This window comes from Perognathus longimembris, chromosome 7 (assembly GCF_023159225.1).
Source record: "Perognathus longimembris pacificus isolate PPM17 chromosome 7, ASM2315922v1, whole genome shotgun sequence".
Lineage (NCBI taxonomy): Eukaryota > Metazoa > Chordata > Mammalia > Rodentia > Heteromyidae > Perognathus > Perognathus longimembris.
Genome location: NC_063167.1, coordinates 52,800,432 through 52,820,045, shown reverse-complemented (window position 1 = coordinate 52,820,045; position 19,614 = coordinate 52,800,432). Strand labels below are relative to the sequence as shown.

Below are 19,614 nucleotides of genomic sequence, written 5' to 3'. Positions count from 1 at the left end.
ATAAGGTAGCAGAGCCAAAGCTGAGCAGAGGCAGTGCTGCTCCTCAGTTACATGTACAGATATAGTTCTTGGGACTCTGTGCTAAGGTACTGGACAGTTGTGAATAATAGGATGGGATGGGGATTTACATAATCGAATCTTGTCCATGCAGTAATTGTCTTAGCTTGTCCTGTATTGGCAGGGAAATAATTATTCAAAATTGAAAAGTTGCTTGTCTTGGAATTTTCTTGAGGTTCAACAATCTTAGGAAATTAACTGGATGAAAACAAATCTTCCCTTTTATATAAGCTGCACATGATTCAGTGGCAGGTGAATAAGGTTTTGGAAGATTATTGTTAAAAAGTATAAAGGCCTTTATTATAGGCTTAGAATAGTAAAGTCATTAAATATGTTCATTTCCTTACATATTTAATACAAATTACTAATTGAAGCCTGTGGCAAATGTACCTTTTGAGGTATGTGAAACAAAGATGTACTAAAAATTTTTTAGCCAAAATTTCCATCAAGTTATTTAGGTGAAATTCACTCGAGTTTACTGGGTTTGTGATTTTATCTCAGTATACCTGAAAAGGTATGTCAAGCTACTATTTTAATAGATTTGCATAGGCTTTAAACTGCTGGGTACTTCAACTAAAACTTCTGAAACCAGAAATGCTCCAAACAATTTATGATGTTTACATAGTTAGATTTTATATTCTAAGACAAATATAGGTTGATTATATAAACCTATGAAGTCACTGAATACATTTGTTTGTGAAGAGTACATTTTCACCAGGCACAGGTGTCCAGTATCTGTATCCCCAGGTATTCAGGAGGCTGCAAATTGAGGATTAAAGTTCAAAGCTAGCCTGGGGCAGGAAAGACTGTGTGATCCTTGTCTCCAATTAACCACCAAAAAGCTGGAAATGGAGATGTGGCTCAAATGGTAGAACGTGCAACTCTTGGTTGGACAAATCTGGACCCTGAGTTCAAGCCCCAGAACCAGTGCATGCGCGTACATACACACACACACACACACACACACACACCCCGGGGGGGGGAAGAGAGAGAGAAAGAGAGAGGAGAGAGAGAGAGATTCTTCCCAGTTTTTCATTTGCAATATTTACCCTTTCAAACAAACAAAAGCCTCACAGGTTCATGTGTAGGCAAAGAATGAGTACCTTTTTCCAGCTCCCCTATGGTCTTTTCCTTCTGTACTCATTTTCTTGTATCTTTATTTTTATTTTTGTTATTTTATTCATTTCTTTATTTTCAAAGTGCTGTACAGAAGGGTTACAGTTTCATACGTAAGGCAGTGTATACATTTCTTATTCAACTTGTTACCTCCTCCCTCATTTTCCCCCAGCCTTGTATCTTTATCACCTCATCCCCATGCAGTCCATATGACTCTCCCAAGTACAGTGATTCCTCCAATGTCTTACACATAGATGGATTTCTCTTCTTGGGAAGTAATGCTCTCTTGCTTTTCCTTCAAATTGTATTCACTTTTTAGACTCAGATGAAGGCTTTGTGGTTTTCTTAGTTAACACCTACCCTGTGTGTACCCAATGGCCTAGAGCTATAAGTCTGTCTTCAATGCTACCCTGATTTACATTAATAGCTTTATTCTTTACTTATCATGTATTGATTTTTTAGTTTTAAATAAACCTTCATTGAGGTGTAATGAAACAAAAGGTATAATATTGTAAAAGCCAATTATGTATTTGAGTTTACTGTGGCTCGAATTTCAGGCTTTGTGCTCTCATTCTGCTTTCTTGCTCCTGGTTGGCACCTTACCACCTGAGCCATGTCTCCAGTCCAGCCTTCTGCCAGTTAATTGGAAACAGTGTTTCACAGCCTGGACAGATTTTTTTCTGCCTACTCAACCTACTCAGTAGCTAGGATTTCAAGCATGACCGCGGGTGGCTGGCTTAGAGCTCCATTTCTGATTTCAGAAATTTTAGTTGAGGTGCCAGCAGTTTAAAGCCTATGCAAATATATTCAAAAGCCAAACAATAAGAGCAAATACAAACCTCTGAAATCTGAAATATTCCTTATCACTTCTCTAATTTTCAAGTCTCTCCAACTTTCCACAGGTTTTCCTATGTTTCCTCTGTGTCTGAGTTCCTGTGGGTTGGAAATATGAATAGGTGGGGCCAGTTCCATGTATGTGGCTTCCAGTTAGCAGAGGTTACATAGAAAGCTTACTGGATGCCACTGTCACCAGCTCTGTCCTCCTGTTCAATCTCTGCTTATTCCATTGGCCTGTTGCTTTTCCTAATTAGAACTATGGTCTCAGTGAACTTCTGGCCTTCCCTGTGAGTTTGCCTCCAGGATTGTTACCTGTTACTGATAATGCTAGAGGCCAAGAGTTTTCTCTCCTTTGCTCTAAGTGCAGTAGGTCCCTGCTGCCAGGGATGCTGCTGGTTATTTATGTCCTGCCTTGCCCAATTAGAACTCTAGTGATAAAACTGGCAGGTGTGGGAATGAGAGTAGCCCAAGGCAGGAAGGTTGCAGATTCCCCCTGCTTTTACCTAAAACATAGTAATTTTTCATGAAGCAGCGTTGTTCACTTTGTTTTAAGACTTTGGTCTAATATCAGAGTGTGTTTGTTTGCTTGCAGTATGGGGAATTGAACCCCAGGTCTCTTAAATGCTAGGCAAGTGTGCTACTAATAAAAGAACATCCTAGGCCAGGAAAGAGTTTTCAGATGTCTGAATTAATTTTGTTTTTCCTGCTGAATTGTAGCTTTTTGAAGAAAGAGAACACATTCAAAAATTGTTTACCTGGAATGCCTAAAACAGTTCCAGTGCTACTGTGAATAATGAATAATTATGTTTCACAAATACTATAAAATGCTTTCTGATATTGTACTTTAGATAATCTTTGGGACTGTCCTTTGAGGTGACTATATTGAGATATCCCCTGCTCCCACCATCCTATATCATAAATTAAAATTCTCCAAGTACACCAGAATTATTCAATGCACAACCAATAGGTGAATAATTGAAACATGGGCCAAAACTTTCTGCTTTCTGTTCCATGTCCTTTCTAGTACTCTATGAAGAAGCCACCAGGTCAAGATTGGAAGATATCATTATATTTTAAAATAAAAAATTGTAAAATAAAGAAAAGCAAAAGAGTCTAAAGGCAAAGAGTGCCAATTCTTATCCAATAAGCTTAAAAACAAACTGGGTTTACTCTCTACCTACCTGGAAGTCAAGTAGAGGGTCAGTCAAATTTAAAAGTTGATTTCCTCTATCCATTCTGTCTAGGCTTTTTGAATGTACTTTCTTCCTGGGCTGGGGACTTACAAAGTTATGACGTTCATGCTGCAACAGAATGGATTATGTTACACAAATATGGAGTCCAGGGCTCTGTAATAAAAATAATTAAATGTAATTTCCAAAGCCAGGTATGGTGGTACAGTCCTGCAACCCCAAATAGGTATACGGTGGTGGCAGGATGATAGTGAGTTTAGACCCCAGCCAAGGCAAAGTTAGTATGACCCTCTATCAAAACCAAAATGCAAACAAAAAAGATGGGGTGACATTTAACTGGTAGAGTGCTTGCCTAGCATGCAAAGCTGAGTTCAATCTCCAATGACCCAGAGAAAACAAACAAAACAAAAATAAGTAGTTGCTAGTCACCTATTGAAGAGTCTATTATTAAAACAATGGGCTTTATATCTTAACTTCACCAGGCACTGACATTTTTTAACTTGTTTAATTTCATAACAAAAGACTAAGATGTCCGAATTACTTTTGCAAAAGGTCTATTTCTTTAGGAAGAAATTAATTTAGGGGTACAATATGGTATATTCACAGTATCTCTAGCTGACTGTGAAGAAAATAAGTTCAAGTAGTAAGTAACTCATTGTATTGTTGTGAGAGTTGCTTTGTCATTGTTCTGGGACCAGGGAAAATGAGCATGAGGAGGAGAAGCTTCACTTCTTGTGGATTTTACCAATTCCAACACAGCAGCATCTAGATGTGCCTTCTCAGAGTGGTATCTGTGGGACTAGCCACAGCAGCAGTCATGGCTGCATTACCTGGATGCTTGTCAGAATATAAAATCTTTCTGAGGAATGTTTCTCAGCCCTAGACTTGCTGAATTGGAGACTCAGGGGTGAGGCTCAGCAACCTGACTTCTAATGAGCCTTCCAAATGATTCTTATGTGCATTAAAATTCTAAAATCTCTGTTGCAGTCATATTTTAATCGAGTGCAATAAGAGCAGTTGTAGGAAATATATGCACAGAGGAGAGGCAAGACTTGATAACTGTGTTATTAGTAGAAGCAGAGGAGCCACTGCAAGTGTCCATAAGAAGTAAGATTCTGAGTCTTTCTGCAGAGAATTTCTTGGGTGACACTTTGCTTCAGAAAATTACACAGGCTTGGCATGATTGAAAAGTCTTAACTGCAACACTTGATATTTATTTACTTGGGTGTGTGTTGGGGAAGGGGTATCAAATCTGATCAGAACTGAGTATAGCTTAGGAGATAGAATTCCTCTGTCTCATTTACATGCACATTAAGATCATCAAGAAACTGGCAATCGAACTATTTCCAACTTAGGTGATTGTTGATAATTAGCACACCTAAGATAATCAAGCATAGTACCTGGACATAGTAAGTGCTAATGTAATGTTAGATGTTGTTACTACAACATCTAAAGAATTGGGATATTTATTAAAAATAAAAGTAATAAATTTATTTTATGATTAAAATTCTCATCAAGTCCGGGTGCCAATGGCTGGTACCTATAATCAGGAGGCTGAGATCTAGAAGATCATGACTCAAAGCTACCCTGAGCAGAAAATCTGAGGTACTCCATTACTAAAACAAGCAGCAAAAATCTGGGCTAGGAGCCTGACTCAAATATTAGAGCACCTGCCAAGCAAGGCAACTTAGCAAGCATGAGATCCAGAATACAATTTTGGTACAGGACAGAATGAAATAAGAAAAAGAAATTGTTTTCAAATGAAAAAGTAATCTAGAGAATAATGCTGCATTTATGTAAAAGAAAATAAAGGTGATTCAGAGGATACTAGTTGAAAGTTCACTAATCTATTTCTTTTTTAAAATTTCAGAGACATTTCAATTCATTTCCAAACGCCATCATGGCTTTCCCTTCAGCCTCACCTTTTTCCTGAATGGGATGCAGGTGAATAGGTTAAGCTCCTGCTGTGAATACAAGCACCGGAAAGGTTCCAGACTTGGAGGCAAAAGAGGCTATTTCGGGTTTGTGTGTGTGGAGAAAGCATCTCCTTGCTACAAGTATGAAAACACATGTCCTTTGGTAGAGGACAATTTTTAACCACATTTTTCTTATATTTTGCTAATGCATTTCTCTGCACTGTTATGGAAAATCATTGTATATGATACTAAAATATTTAAGTTGAAAATTATTTAGTTTAACTCTGAGTGTTTATATTTCAAATTATAAGATACACATTTGATTTCCAGATGTATTCTATAATGAAGACAAAATCTGGTGGCATTTCACATTTTTTTCTCTCTCTCATATATTTCTCCTTATACTGCTTTAAATTCCATTTCCCAAGTGAGTTATATTTTTTGGTTTTCTGTCATTGAAATTAGTTTGGGACCTACACCTCCAGACATTTGCTCTGTGCCCCCCATCAGTCTTGTGGAATGGATAATACAGGTTTATGCACATTGGAAGAGAGCCTAATGATGGGGTGGCCTAATTTTCATTTGCACTTCCTTAATGTTTAGTCACAGGTATAATAAAATGCATGCGAAGAGATCCATTTTGACTGCTGTTTATAGTCTTTTATGATGGACAGTGTTCCAAATAGGAGTCTTTTAGGTCTTCCTTTTTTATTATTGTAGAGTTGAGTTGATAGACAGAGGAGTGACAGTTACGTGAATCAGGTAATGATTTTTTGAACCATGTCTCCCCTTCTATCTTTCTTTCCTGGTTTTTCCCTCCTGTCCCCACCCACAAGATAGCTTGTTCATTTTCTATGTAATGTCTAGTGAGTACTACTGTTGTATTTGTTTAATCCTTGTGCCACCTTTTATATGCCTCTCCTACCCTCCAAGTACAAACAAACAAACAAGACAAAAGGAAAAGAAAAAATAGCAACAATGGCAACAAAACAATATCTCTTGTTTCCTTTTCTTGGAGTTCATTTCATGGAATATTATTTTATATTATTGTCTGCACTTAGCCATTGAACCTTTGTCAACCAGTCCTATGCATATCCTCCTTTAGCCTCAGTATGTGAATGCTAGAGTTATACAATTTATCATGTCCCAATGGGTACACATGTGTGTACGTATGTTTGTGTGTACACACGTGTGAGCACACATATATTAATCATTCGGGATGTTTACTTGTAGATTTATAGGCACATCCTACTTACCACAAATGAGTGAAACCATGCAATCTATCTTTCTTTGGCTCTGTCTTACATTACTTAATATAAATCTTTCCAAGTTTTTCTGACTTGGTACAATAGTACAATATCATTTTTTGATGGATGAGTAGAATTAGATTGTGTTTACACACCACATTTTCTTGATCCATTTGTCCACTGATTGACATCTAGGTTGGTTTCATATCTTGGCTATGGTAAACAATGCTGTAAATAACTTAGTTGTGCTATAATGAACATGGTGGGACTGGTGGTTTTAGTGTAGCCTGGTTTATGATTCATTGGATAAATGCCCAAGAGTAGGAATGTTGGGTCATTCTTTTGCCTTTAATCCAACTATTCCTGACGAATTCACTAGATACAAAGCTATAGCACAAAGTGTTAATGCAGCCAAACCACATAATCAAAGAGCTTATTGTAGTAGTGAAGGAAAAATAAGATATCAGTAAAGTTATGAAGGTCAGAAGGTGAGAAGCATGAAGAATACAAGAAAAGGGAGTGGTCTAGAAAATAGATAAACACATAAGAATCATTTGAGTTCAGGTCACATTTGAAGTAACAATAGAAGGAAAGTGCTTAGAAAATGAATTCAAATAGATGAGATATCTGAGCCATGACCTCCATGTCATTCAGTTTTAGAATGAGGATGAATACTTCTGAAACCAACCTGAGGAGAGTTTGAGAAAGAACCCAGGAAAACTAATATCTTGGAAATGAGCTAAATGTTGGAAGAATAGGGTGGCAGTTAATGGAGCCGAATATTTGGATAGGCTTCGTAAAACGAAATTGGGGGGCTTGGCATTGTGTTGGTAATGTGTTAGATATTGGTGATCTTGATACAAGTGAAATGATAGGGAAATAACTTTGGTTCTAGTAGGTTATCAACTAATTGGAGAAGAACTAAGACTGGAGATTACAAATAAATTTTTAAAAGAACTTTGATTAAATGTGGTAATTGAGTGATACCCTGAAGGGAAAACCTAGCAGTCAAACGGGACTTAAATTTTTTAAAAAATATATTATGGATATATTTGCTTGTTGATGGTATTGGTACTGGTATCACAGAGAAGAAAAAAAATATGAGGCATAAAATAAAGGGGAAAATGGCTATCGCCTAGTGCTTTAAGTAGACTAGAAAAGAAGGTATCTAGGCTTTTAGTGGAAGTTTTTATTTTATTTTATTTTAAGCACTTTAATTGCTAAATGTTATTAAAAAAACAAACAACTCCTGCTAACTCTGATTCCATAAATAACCAAGGTTTCCTCACAGCCAAACATAGAGATGTCTGCATCAGCCTGGGCTATGTCTACAGATGTCTTTTTTTTTTTTTTTTAAGGCAAAATAACTTCTTGTTTCCATTTCCTTGAGTTCATTTCAATAAATATTATTTTATATGATCAAATACACATAGGTATTGTGCCTAAGAATATCCTCCTTTGATTCACTATATGTGAATGCCTAGTTTGTCATGTATCCAGTTTATTTTATAAGCATCCACTGTGCTTACTTGTAGATTTATAGGCACATTCTCACTAACAATGTGAGGGAAGCCATCTAACCTGGGTTTCTTTGGGTCTTGCTTACTTTCCTTCTTTTTTTTTTTTTCTTATTTATTGTCAAAGTGATGTACAGAGAGGTTACAGTTTCATATGTTAGGCCTTGGGTACATTTCTTGTACTATTTGTTACATCCTCCCTCATTCCCCCCTCCCCCCTCCACTTCCCCTCACCTCCCATGAGTTGTTCAGGTTTTGCAAGTATTGCTTTTGGAGACGTTTGTCTTTTTATCCTTTGTCTCTGGATTTTGATATTCCCTTTCACTTCCCTAGTTCTAATACCAGTATATACAGTATCCAGAGTACTCAGATGAGATACAGTGATAGTGCGGGTACAACCACAGGAAGGGGATACAAGAGGATCATCAACAATAGAAGCTATGGTTTCACATGGCATGTTGAAAGTTTAAGCCCTGAGAAGCGTGTTCTCTGTTAGGAACGGAAGGAAAGATATAGGGGAAAGAGCATTAAGATGGTACATGTAGAAGACTAAGTAGAAATTATCTAATTGTTTCTATAATTTGAGATCAAAACAATAAATACTTTTATCAGATGAGGTAAAGGAGAGAGTGTTGAATGTTTGAGGAGTGAGAATGGGTCTGGGAAAAAAAATCCCAAAGCATCCAATGATGGGAGAATAAATGGTCTAGGGTAATCCATAGGTGTCCATCTGTATTTGATGCACACCTTAATTGTCTTCCATTTCACATGTGCTGTCCCTTTACTTGTGGGCAAATCATTCAACACATTTCTTTTCACTTCCTGGAAAAGTAATGAGCTTATTTATGATCATCCATGTGCAAGCGCAGTGTCTTTGGATTGGGGAGGGAAATTGTTATATAGATCAAAGCTATAAATTTTTAGCCGAGTGCTTTCACTGAATGTTTTATAATCAGCACCAACATCTGATGACATCTACTATCCTGCTTAATAACTCTTAGCTTTTGTCCAAGTCTCTCTTTGATGATTTCAACACTTGGTCCCTTTTCCTTTTTAAAAATACAATTCTCTCTCAAATAGTTTGGGAATGATTGTGACATTAAACAATGGGGTCAAGTACCATGAACTAGAAGATGTAGTTCTTATAAGAGAATACTTCTCAATTTTCTTGCTGTTGTTTGCTTCAAAATCATGTCTTCAAATAAAGTCTGTGAATGCTTGAAGTACTGTCAGTTGATATCTCCCTGTTGTAAATCAGGAAAACGTTTATCAGACTGGTTTGCATGGGAAAGGATGGGTACCTAAGACTAGAGCACTTCATACCTGGCTCCTGCCCCACCTGAAATGATTCTGGTTATTCCTGAAATATCAGGCTTTCAGAGCTCTAGCAAGAGTTGGGAATGACCCGGAAGGAGACTCCCTATCACTTATTATATAGTATTTCCATTGATTGGGGTCACTTTTATAATAACACCTTTAGTTATTTTGAGAAGTATATGCTAATTTCTTGATAGTTCAAAATTAAATTAATTTTAATTTATTACAAAAAATACCCACTGATGGAACTTTTACTATGAGACAGCGGGAGATATGGTAAAATAAAGCAATTTGGACTCTTCTAAAAATGATTAAAAAGAACAGGAAAAATGGAGCAAAATTTCTTTCATAATGGGCAGATCCTACATTGGACTCACCCTTCTGTCATGGACCAGTTTGAAGAGGCAGAGCAGTTATTGTCAACTGCTAGAGTGAAACACGGGAAGAATGGCCTAAGTTAGAATGGGGACTACTTTGAGCTTTAGTCATCAGAATCAACACCTCAAAGCATACTCAGAAGGCATATAGGTAGTGAGCAGGGAAGGAAGCACAGATGTTACTTAGTTTGTCCAATTCCCTTCAGCAGATGGGTCATAGGTCTGTGCTGGCAGTAGGGAGGCATCAAAGCCCTACACATTCACAACATAAACTGAATGTAACAGCATATCACAGGCTCCAAATCAAAGGATTTGGTGTTGCCTTCGAGAAGGGAAAAGTAGCTTGAACAGAAGGTAACGTCAGTAGCCATATTCCATGAAGATCTGTGACACCTTTATTCCAAGGAAATCTATACACCTGAACATTGTCCTTTTTTTTTTTTTTTTTTGCCAGTCCTGGGCCTTGGACTCAGGGCTTGAGCACTGTCCCTGGCTTGTTTTTTTTGTTCAAGGCTAGCACTCTGCTGCTTGAGCCACAGCGCCACTTCTGGCTATTTTCTATATATGTGGTGCTGGCGAATCGAACCCAAGGCTGCATGTATATAAGGCAAGCTCTCTTGCCACTAGGCCATATTCCCAGCCCCCTGAACATTGTCCTTAACAGTCATGAAATGTTTATCATGCTTCATATGGGTGATGTAAATATGTTCTTATCATTTCATGTTTCATAGCCTGAGTATGTTGAGAACAAATCCTGTCAGCTTTTGCTTTTCAGGTGATAATGAAATGTGAAATTATGGAACTCACTTCTCATATTTGTTTGGGAGAATGTATTAAGATTGCTTCTTAGGCTATATTGAGGCTGGAGATTGCCAATGTGCAGCAAAATCTTCAGTTGAAGAAATTGCCATTGGATTTAGGTTGGGGCAATTTCCAGATTTAATATTGTTTCTGTTCTTCTGTGACTGACACATCTTGACTGGATTCTGATCCTTTTTTTACCTAGCCACTGTTAGTGATCAGCTCCCCATGCCCCTGTAGCATGGAGAGAAGGGCTCATGTACAGGGCTTGAGGAGGAATTATCTGGGGATCAATGACTGCCAGAGACCATTGTCAAGTCATGGACGGTCTCTAGGCCTTGTTGATGTCTAGGGTATTCCACCACTTTCTCCAATGTGAAGCCCAGTAGTGTGGCAATTGTGTGCCAGTAGTCAATTTATAGGCTATACCAGTAATAGAATATTCAGATTGTGATACTGTGTGAGATGATGTAGACTCACAGCACTATGCTGAAATCCAGTTCCCTCACTAGCCTGCTGGCTGACTTTGAGCAAGTTGTGGAATCTTTTGTGCCTCAGTTTCCTCACTTGCACAGTAGTGATAGAAATTCTTAATTTAGTGGGCTGTATTGATAACTGATCCTTTAATGTTTGCACAGTAACCTGCATCAATCTTGCCACAAAAGAAATCTTCAATAATCAAACATTATCAAAATCACCATTTTAAATCAACATACATATGACATATATACAATTCTTCCTTTAATATTAACTTGAGAAAGTGGCTACAGAAGACAATTTGTCATATTATTTTTACTATAATTGATTTAAGTATTCTTATTGTCATCTGGGTGGTCCAACACATCTAAATTGAAAGGACTTTATGATCTCTACAAAATGTTGTCACTTTGGGGGAACAAAAGCTTACTGCCAGCAAAATCACCAGAATATTGCAGTACAGGCTCAAATGTCAAAAAGCAACAATGGCAGGTCTATTAAAATAAATCTATAGAATTCTGAGATATTTACTTAAAGGGCACAGCAACATTTGACAGTCTATGTTTCCTGAAAAAGTCAGTCATATTATTATTATTTTCAGTTATTTTATTTAGAGTCAATTTTTCATGAAAGTTTATGAGAGATAGAGTACCATCTTTCTACTGATTATTTTTTTATCTCAGCTTTCCTATATTCATAAGTCTGAACAATCTTTTATTAGGTAATTTTCATTAAGAACTTGGGTGATGATTGATCTATATCTATAGAATCCTTCTATTTGTCTGTCCACATTTTCCATCTATATAACATCTATTTCTATATCACCTATTCTTTATTATCTACTTGTTCTATCTACATATCTATCTCTATCATTATATGTCCCACTCCATGTATGTATATTTTAAGATTGTTAGACTCTCCCAAATGTATTATTGTTAATGTACAACTTTTCGTTTGATACTCCAATTCTTGGCTAATGACTTGTGTTAGTTTTCTTTGGGTGATTGTGAGTAAAATTAATAAGTGTTATGCTCTATTATTATAAAATTTTATGGTTAGTATAAAGAAAATAAGTTATTCTTAGTTAATGTGCACAGCAATGGAATAGTTTATATCATTTCATGCTAGACTGATTTGACAGAAAGGCCTTGTTTTCCCCAGAGAAATGTGTAAGGATCAATATTTTGTGTTGTGATTTCTTCCATAGGTGCATTATTGCAATGGGCCTCGACAGAAAACTGCCTTCAGCAAAACTTAGGAAAGAAAAGCACAATGAGAAAAGAGAGGGGAAACAGAGGCAAGAGAGGGTGACCATGACATCCAGAAGAGATGAGGATGAAGGGAGCCAAACTTGTGTCCCAACCATTTATTCAGCTCAAGAGATAAGCACAGGACTCCCAGAAGTGAGGAGTGCAATGGAAGAAATGGAGCAAAAATGTAGCTCAGGACAAGACGTGTGGGAAGATGACCAGGAAAATGTTCCAAAATATGGTAACCAACAACATTATGGCTTTTTATTTTTATTGCTGATGCCATTGTTGGGATAAGTCTTAAGTATATCATTATCAAGATCTTCAAAACTATCCATTAAGTGTTGTTAACTCAGTTTTGGGCCTTAGGCAACTCCATGTAAGGAAACTTTTCTTGTTTTCTCTGCTGATATTTTTTGTTTGTTTTTGTGATTGTTACTGTAAATTCAAAGCCTGGCACTTACTATTTTATGTTTAATTTCAACTTATTTTCTCAAGTAGGTCTCACTTTTCCCCAGGATGGTCTCAGACCACAATCCTACTATCACTGTCTCCAGAGTACCTGAGATTACAAGGGTGAACCATCATTCCTGTCTTGTTCTTTGAGTTATTGGTACCTTCCCCCTTCCACTTCTTCTCCCTCTCCCCAATCCCCTGGGACTAGTATCAAACTATGAACTATTTCCCAAGTAAGATGGGTGCCAGCATGCTCAGCTCTTTTGTGTGGAGGAGGGCAGACGTAACCCTATGAAGGTGTTTTCCATGAGGGTAGGGGACCCAGTGGAAAAGGGAAGTTTTGATGTGTGTGAGTGAGAGGCCCTATTAATATTTGTAGAAAACATTTTAACTAATCATAATTTTGCTTATTATTTAAGCTTTTACATACTCTTGCTTTGAAGAAGTTGATGAATTACATAGGCTTTATGCAGGTACAATGTATAGAATTCTATGATGATTGACAGGGAACTATAATGGAATGCTCCTGGGTGAGAGTCTGGTCCTCACATGTGATGGCAGTAGGAATAAAAAATGTGAAGGGCAACCTTGATTTTTCTGTTTTGGGGCTTCAACTAGAGCCTTGGGCTCTCACTTGGGCCTTTTTCTCTCTAGACTGGCGTTCTACCACTTGAACCATCCTCCACTTGCAATTTTTTTTGTATGTGAGAAACACAGATGGCTCTTGAAAAATAACATATGGGACTGTTCCTCCAGTTCATTCTATGTTTCTCCAATTTCATGCTCTATTTTAATAAAACAACAGTAATTGTGTCCTAATTGCAAACACCTGTGCTGTTCAGATTTTAGTCAGATGCCTCCATCCAGGTGTACTGCTGTCAAAACCATGTGTATTATATGTGGTTTCTCTTGTCCTATGAGCAGCTCCTTCACCATGTAGTCACAATTGCTGTTGCACATGTGGTTCCTGATACTCTGTTAAAGACTATTGGTTTTAATACTGCCACAGCTTCAGAGTAAACATGTTATGGATGATGAAATGGAAGCTTAAAGATTTGAAGCAGTTTGTCCAAGGCCACATAGCTAGAAAATGTCTGAACTGAGTGCTAGACACAAGACTGCTTGACTCTCCACACTTCTATTCTAGTTTCAGTAATCCTCCTCAAGAGGATTATTCAGACAAAATTTATGTTTTGTCTGAACCCTTGCTTAGCTTAGATGGATGGCAGATATCTACAAAATTACAAATGTAGGTGTATTGTTCAGTTAGTTTCAATTCCTCTTATGAAGTCTTCCCACAACCCCTGAAAGTAACAGTTTAGTTTACAAATTAGGTGCAATAAGATTGTGGCAACAGTAACTGATAAAACAGAATAATTTTAAGAATATACTGTGGGATTGGGGATGTAGCACAGTGGTAGATTTCCTTCCTAGCATTCACAAGGCTAGGATTCAATCCCCAGGATTCTTTTTTTTTTTTTTTTTTTTTTTTTTTTTGGCCAGTCCTGGGCCTTGGACTCAGGGCCTAAGCACTGTCTCTGGCTTCTTCCCGCTCAAGGCTAGCACTCTGCCACTTGAGCCTCAGCGCCGCTTCTGGCCGTTTTCTGTATATGTGGTGCTGGGGAATGGAACCTAGGGCCTCGGGTATACCGAGGCAGGCACTCTTGCCACTAAGCTATATCCCCAGCCCCCCAGGATTCTTAACAAATGTTACTTAAAACTTGAATGTTTAATTTGTAGAACTTTCTATGTAATATTTTGCTACTACCATTGGCCGTGGGTGACTGAAGCCAGAAAATTGAACCACAGATGAGAAGACTACTGCACTTAACCCTATTGTACCTAATTAGTCATGAGTCTATACAAAATCCACAGCATTTGATTTCCATAATGTTGAAACTAACATTACTGAGTGCCCTGTGTAAACATTACTGCAAAATGAGTATAATATAGTTTGTGCACTTACTTCTTATTTCCTTAAAGTGCTTGGGGATTCCTTAATTGAAGTATTTGTTTTATTGTAAAATCCTTCCTTGCAGTTTTATCCTCTGCCTCATAGAGGATTCTCATGGATAGGTAACTGGGCAACATGGACTTACTGTTCCATAATTTGAACAGCATCACTTGGAGGAAAATATTTGGTTTTATCATCCTTTCTTGCATGTGTCTTGCAATATGAACAAAAATGTTCAAATTTGTTCTTCTTTCGAAACCACTTTTTGTTTTTGCCAGTGCTTACATTTCCTGTTTAAACATATCAAATCTCTTTTGTGAAAACAAGGTATGAATTCTGAATGCCTTCTCTATTATAGTTTTTGCTTTTGCTTTTCCTCTTGCACATTCCCCTGTATTCTCTGCATTAATGGCGATTCTATCCTATGCTCAGGGCATATACTCCTAAATTAAGTTTCTTTTATTGCAGCAGGCTGGACAGCTGAAATAAATTACCCAAGAGGCTCTACCAATTAGGAGAAGAGCAAGATTATTTAATAACTAAAACACACACAAATTGGGAAATCTTTATTTTCCCTGTATTTTTTAAAAGTATAATTATTTATTTGCTTAATTGGTTCTGCATGAGATCCTTTTGCTCTTTATCTTTGGCATGTTGTCACTTCAAGATGTTTTAGCTTTTTGGTGGAAAAAGGGGGAACAATTAAATATGAAAGGTGAAGAATTATAACCACAAGGGACAGCTGGAGTATATCGAATGTGACAGCTTCCTTTTCCTGCTGCAGATTTCTTGCACCTCTTTGGGGAATGCAGTAAATTTGTGATGGTGACAGGAATATCCTATTTTTAAGGACTCAAAAATATGCTTCCATTGTAATTAGTTAATTTATAACAGGAAGGAATAACACTTATGGCTTAAATTCTAACCTACCTGTACATGCCTTAATGCTTCTTAACTTAGTGCCCATTTTGTTCACAAATTATGTTCTATTCTCAATGTTACTTCTGAGGTCCTTCAGACTTAATTGAATTTTTCCACTTCACTATTCATTAACTTGATATCCAAATATTTTGAACATTCTTCATATGAAATATGACCTCACTGGGTCTCCAAATTAACTTTCATTATTATAATCCTGTTCTCTTCATTTTTAATTTATGTCTAATTTATTGTCTTCTATTTAGTTCTTAGCTTTCCAATTTGGTCATTGTGGGAGATGATGCTCATTTGTAGATGAGATTTTATTAGGTTTCAGCCTTACCATTTAGAGCATCATTTCTTCTGTTCTCTTACATATGTATCAGATTGCCATCTTTGATCATATAATGTTAGTTTTCATTCACTAATTGTATGAAAAACAAGAAGAAAAAGAAGCAGCAGTAACAGCAAAGAAAGCTCCAAAGAGAGCATAATAGTGTCAAGGTTCTTGTCAAAGTGAAACATGTTTATCAGGGATTCTATTTGCATTCTTATAGTGGAGACTTTCTTTCTTCAGAATATGAAGAAGATTTTGAAGGTGATGAGGAGCAACAGGCTGAGAAAGCTAATAAAGGAGGACAGGCTGATGATCAAATGAATGGAATATCAAACTCATCCTCAGATGATGAAAAAGATCATTTAGAGCCTGAAAAGGAGAACAAAATCTTGTTACAGAAGGCACCTGAGGCTGAAGACAATGTGAAAGATGAGGATGATGGATACTCAGAGAGCGAATGGGAAGAGGAAAAAAAAGGTGAGTAGAGCAGTATACCCTATGACCTGGCTGCCCAGTGAGCTTCCTCCTTTTCCTTCCTCTATATTTAATAAGATCTCATTTTAAAGGAAGGGAAATGCACATCTTTAGCCACAGTAGAGAGCCATTTCTTAATAATTTCACTTTCTTAAGTGTCCTCAAAACTATTAGGTAAAGTATGTAACACACATTAGTTTGAAAGTTACTGTATATATTTTTTGTTTTGTTTTGTTTTGTTTGGTCATGTGGCTTGAACTCTGGGCCTGGGTTCTGCTCCTGAGCTCTTCAGCTCAAGGCTAGCACTCTATCACTTGAGCCACAGCACCACTTCCATTACTGTATATTTGAATCCCATATTTTTACTTCTAAGACACATACTCACACCCAAACCCACAAACACAGTTCCATGGCAACACCTTTGTATTATCTAAGGATAAAAATAAAATTGAAGAAAGAAATTAAAAATGAAAAATAGTGCCAATGCTTTAAAAATTAAGACTTCTTACCTTTGGTTCTTTGGGATTCCCTCCCTTTTAAACATTAAATATAGGATTATGGCACAATAGTTTTAGGAAAGGGTTAGGGCTTCCTTGTAATCATTCAGCCTAAAATGTCTCTGAATGTTCAAAGGAAAATATAGAACTTCTCAGGTAGAGAAATTTCATTATCTGAAATAAACCTGAACTTAAGACCTTTTAGAAAGTGTCATTTAATCTAAATTCTGTCCAATGAAAGAACAAGATGATGCGAAGTGAAATGAACTCCATGTTATAGAAACGACTGTTATATCACTGTTGTAATCACTTTCAACATGCCATATGAAACAATAGCTTCTATTGTTGATGATCCTCTTATATCCCCTTCCTGTGGTTGTACCCTCACTATCACTGTATCTCAACTGAGTACACTGGATACTGTTTATGCTGGTATTAGAACTAGGGAAATGAAAGGGAATAACAAAATCAAGAGACAAAGGATAAAAAGACAAACGACTCCAAAAGCAATACTTGCAAAATCATTTAGTATAAACCAACTGAACAACTCATGGGGGGCGGGGGGAGAGGGAAAAGGAGAGGAGGGAATGAGGGAGGAGGTAACAAACAGTACAAGAAATGTACCCAAGGCCTAACGTATGAAACTGTAACTGGACATCACTTTGACAATAAATAGGAAACAAAACAAAACAAAACACAAAGAATAAACCCACCTTCTCCTCTGTTCTATAAGAGGATTTGGCCAAAGCTATCTGTTTTTGTTTTTATTTAATTAAAACCTTGTCTTATTTCCTCTTGAGCTTTCACTAGTATAACAATAAACCACTCTCATACTTCAGTATATGTGTGTCTTTGCAACTTGCAGGTAGGGAATGAAGTCACATTATTATGATGCCATTTTGAGTTGTCTTTATTTTCCCCATTCTTTTCATCTCTCAAAACTTTCTTCTCTATAAAAATCTCATAATTTTGAATTCAGGGAGAAGAATAGGATAATATAGGAAGAAATTAATCATGGAAACATATATTTACTTTGTAGTTCCATTTTCTTCAAGAAAGAAAATTCAAGCAAACCTACTTAAAATATCATGAATACCTAGGTATTGGTGGCTCACACCTGTAATCCTAGCAACTCAGGTGGCTGAGACCCAAGGACTCTGGTTTGAAGCAGAACTGGGCAATGGTTCAAAGCCAGCCTGAGCAGTAAAGTTTGTGAGAGTCTCATCTCCAATTAAGCAGCAAAGAGCTGGAAGTGAGCTGTGGCTCAAGTGGTAGAACACTCATCTTGAGGAAAATAGAGTTCAAGCCCCAGTACCAACACAAAAAAATTATGAGTAGTTACTTGTGTATATGTATACAAAACAATATGAAATAAAGATGAATTATTTAGAGTAAAAGGGAAAACAATTTGAGTACAAACCTCTCATATGGTTTTAAATATGTAATTAAAACTTTAATCCTTGCTTCCTGATGGGTATGTAGAGTAAAGCAAAATTTGAAAAAAAATGAAGTTTGAGTGTAATTTAAAAAATATTTTAATTCATTTTGCTATAGTAGAATAAATACTTAGCAGTTGATAGATATTTGAGTATTTTTAACACATTGAAACAAGTCTTTTCCAATTTATGTTAATATTTACATTTTATTTTCCTTTCATTAAACATGACTATATATTCACTTTTTTCTCTGAATTTGAATGTGAATATTGAAGTTCATATTTGTATTTGATATACAGTTAAAGGAAAAAGATGCCATTGAGTCAATAATTTTAAGGAAATTACCAAAGTGGTTAGAGCTTGGAAAAACTTAAAATGTATTTTTATTTTAATATGATTTGCTCAATTTTTTTTCTACTGTAGTGGTGGGAAATTATCAAATTGCCAATGTCACTGATTCTGTAAAGTCTGGATATCTAGTTGTCTGAGAATTTATGTTGCATAGCCACTGTGGTTTCTGGGGATGAATTGTATTTTTCTAAAACAGAATAATGCTTTAAAAAAATAAATTCCAGGAAAGAACAGTGAAGATAACAGTTGGATCTTCCTTGGAGAGAAATAATGAGTCAGTTAGACTCCTAATTATTGAATAACTGACCAGTAGGTAGGCTGTCATATGAATAGTGCTTGCATATAAGTAATTGGAAGCCTTTGTTTGGGGAAAAATACCTGTAACTGATAAACACAATAGGTCATATAAGAGTTACTGTCTTAACATAAAAATAGGTGCTAAGCCCTGTGGTAAATATTTTCATGAACTATTTACTATAAACAACTTTAAAAGCCAGCTACTTTTTTTTTAAATCTACATTTCACAAATAATTATAAACCTGAAAACAGTGACGGTAAATAATTCCCAAAGTTACAGAGTCAGAAAGAAGCTGAACCAAGATACAAATATGATTCAACTTCAGAGCTGGCATTTTAGACTTTTCTCCTCTGTAGATTAATTTCCCTCTTTACTTTTAGGTCTTTTGCCAAGTTCTGGCTCATCTTTCTGTCAGAAACTATCCCATTTCAGCAGGCTTAAAAAGTTCTTTGTTTAATGAAGCACTCTTGTTCAGTAGTGTATCAATTTACTCATTTCATGTGTGTTAAATTTTCTCCTTCAAATTAATTACACAAGTTAATTATACTATGAAAACAAAGATTGAGTTTATTTTTGTTCTTTCTCAGAGAGCTATTTTTCTGAAAGGTATTCTGTAATTTTTTAAATTCCTTGATTATTAACACCAAGAAGTCTAAAGTTCTTTTTAGTGTTATGGTGTACCTAGTTATATTTAAGTTAAAAGATCATTATAAGAATTTGTTCTAAACAATTGTATAGTAAGTAATGCAGATAGAGAACATTAAGAGCTCTCAGAACATATAGCCTATGTG

General features: G+C 36.4%; 1 protein-coding gene across 1 annotated transcript in view; it reads left to right on the top strand.

The window, feature by feature from the left end:
• Erich3 (glutamate rich 3) overlaps positions 1–19,614 on the top strand; it is an 88,984-nt gene that overhangs the window by 43,888 nt on the left and 25,482 nt on the right. The window contains exons 9-11 of the mRNA XM_048352136.1: positions 5,071–5,257; positions 12,060–12,343; positions 16,008–16,244. Of these exons, the coding sequence (XP_048208093.1) occupies positions 5,071–5,257; positions 12,060–12,343; positions 16,008–16,244 (708 nt within the window). The remainder of the gene's footprint in view (positions 1–5,070; positions 5,258–12,059; positions 12,344–16,007; positions 16,245–19,614) is intronic.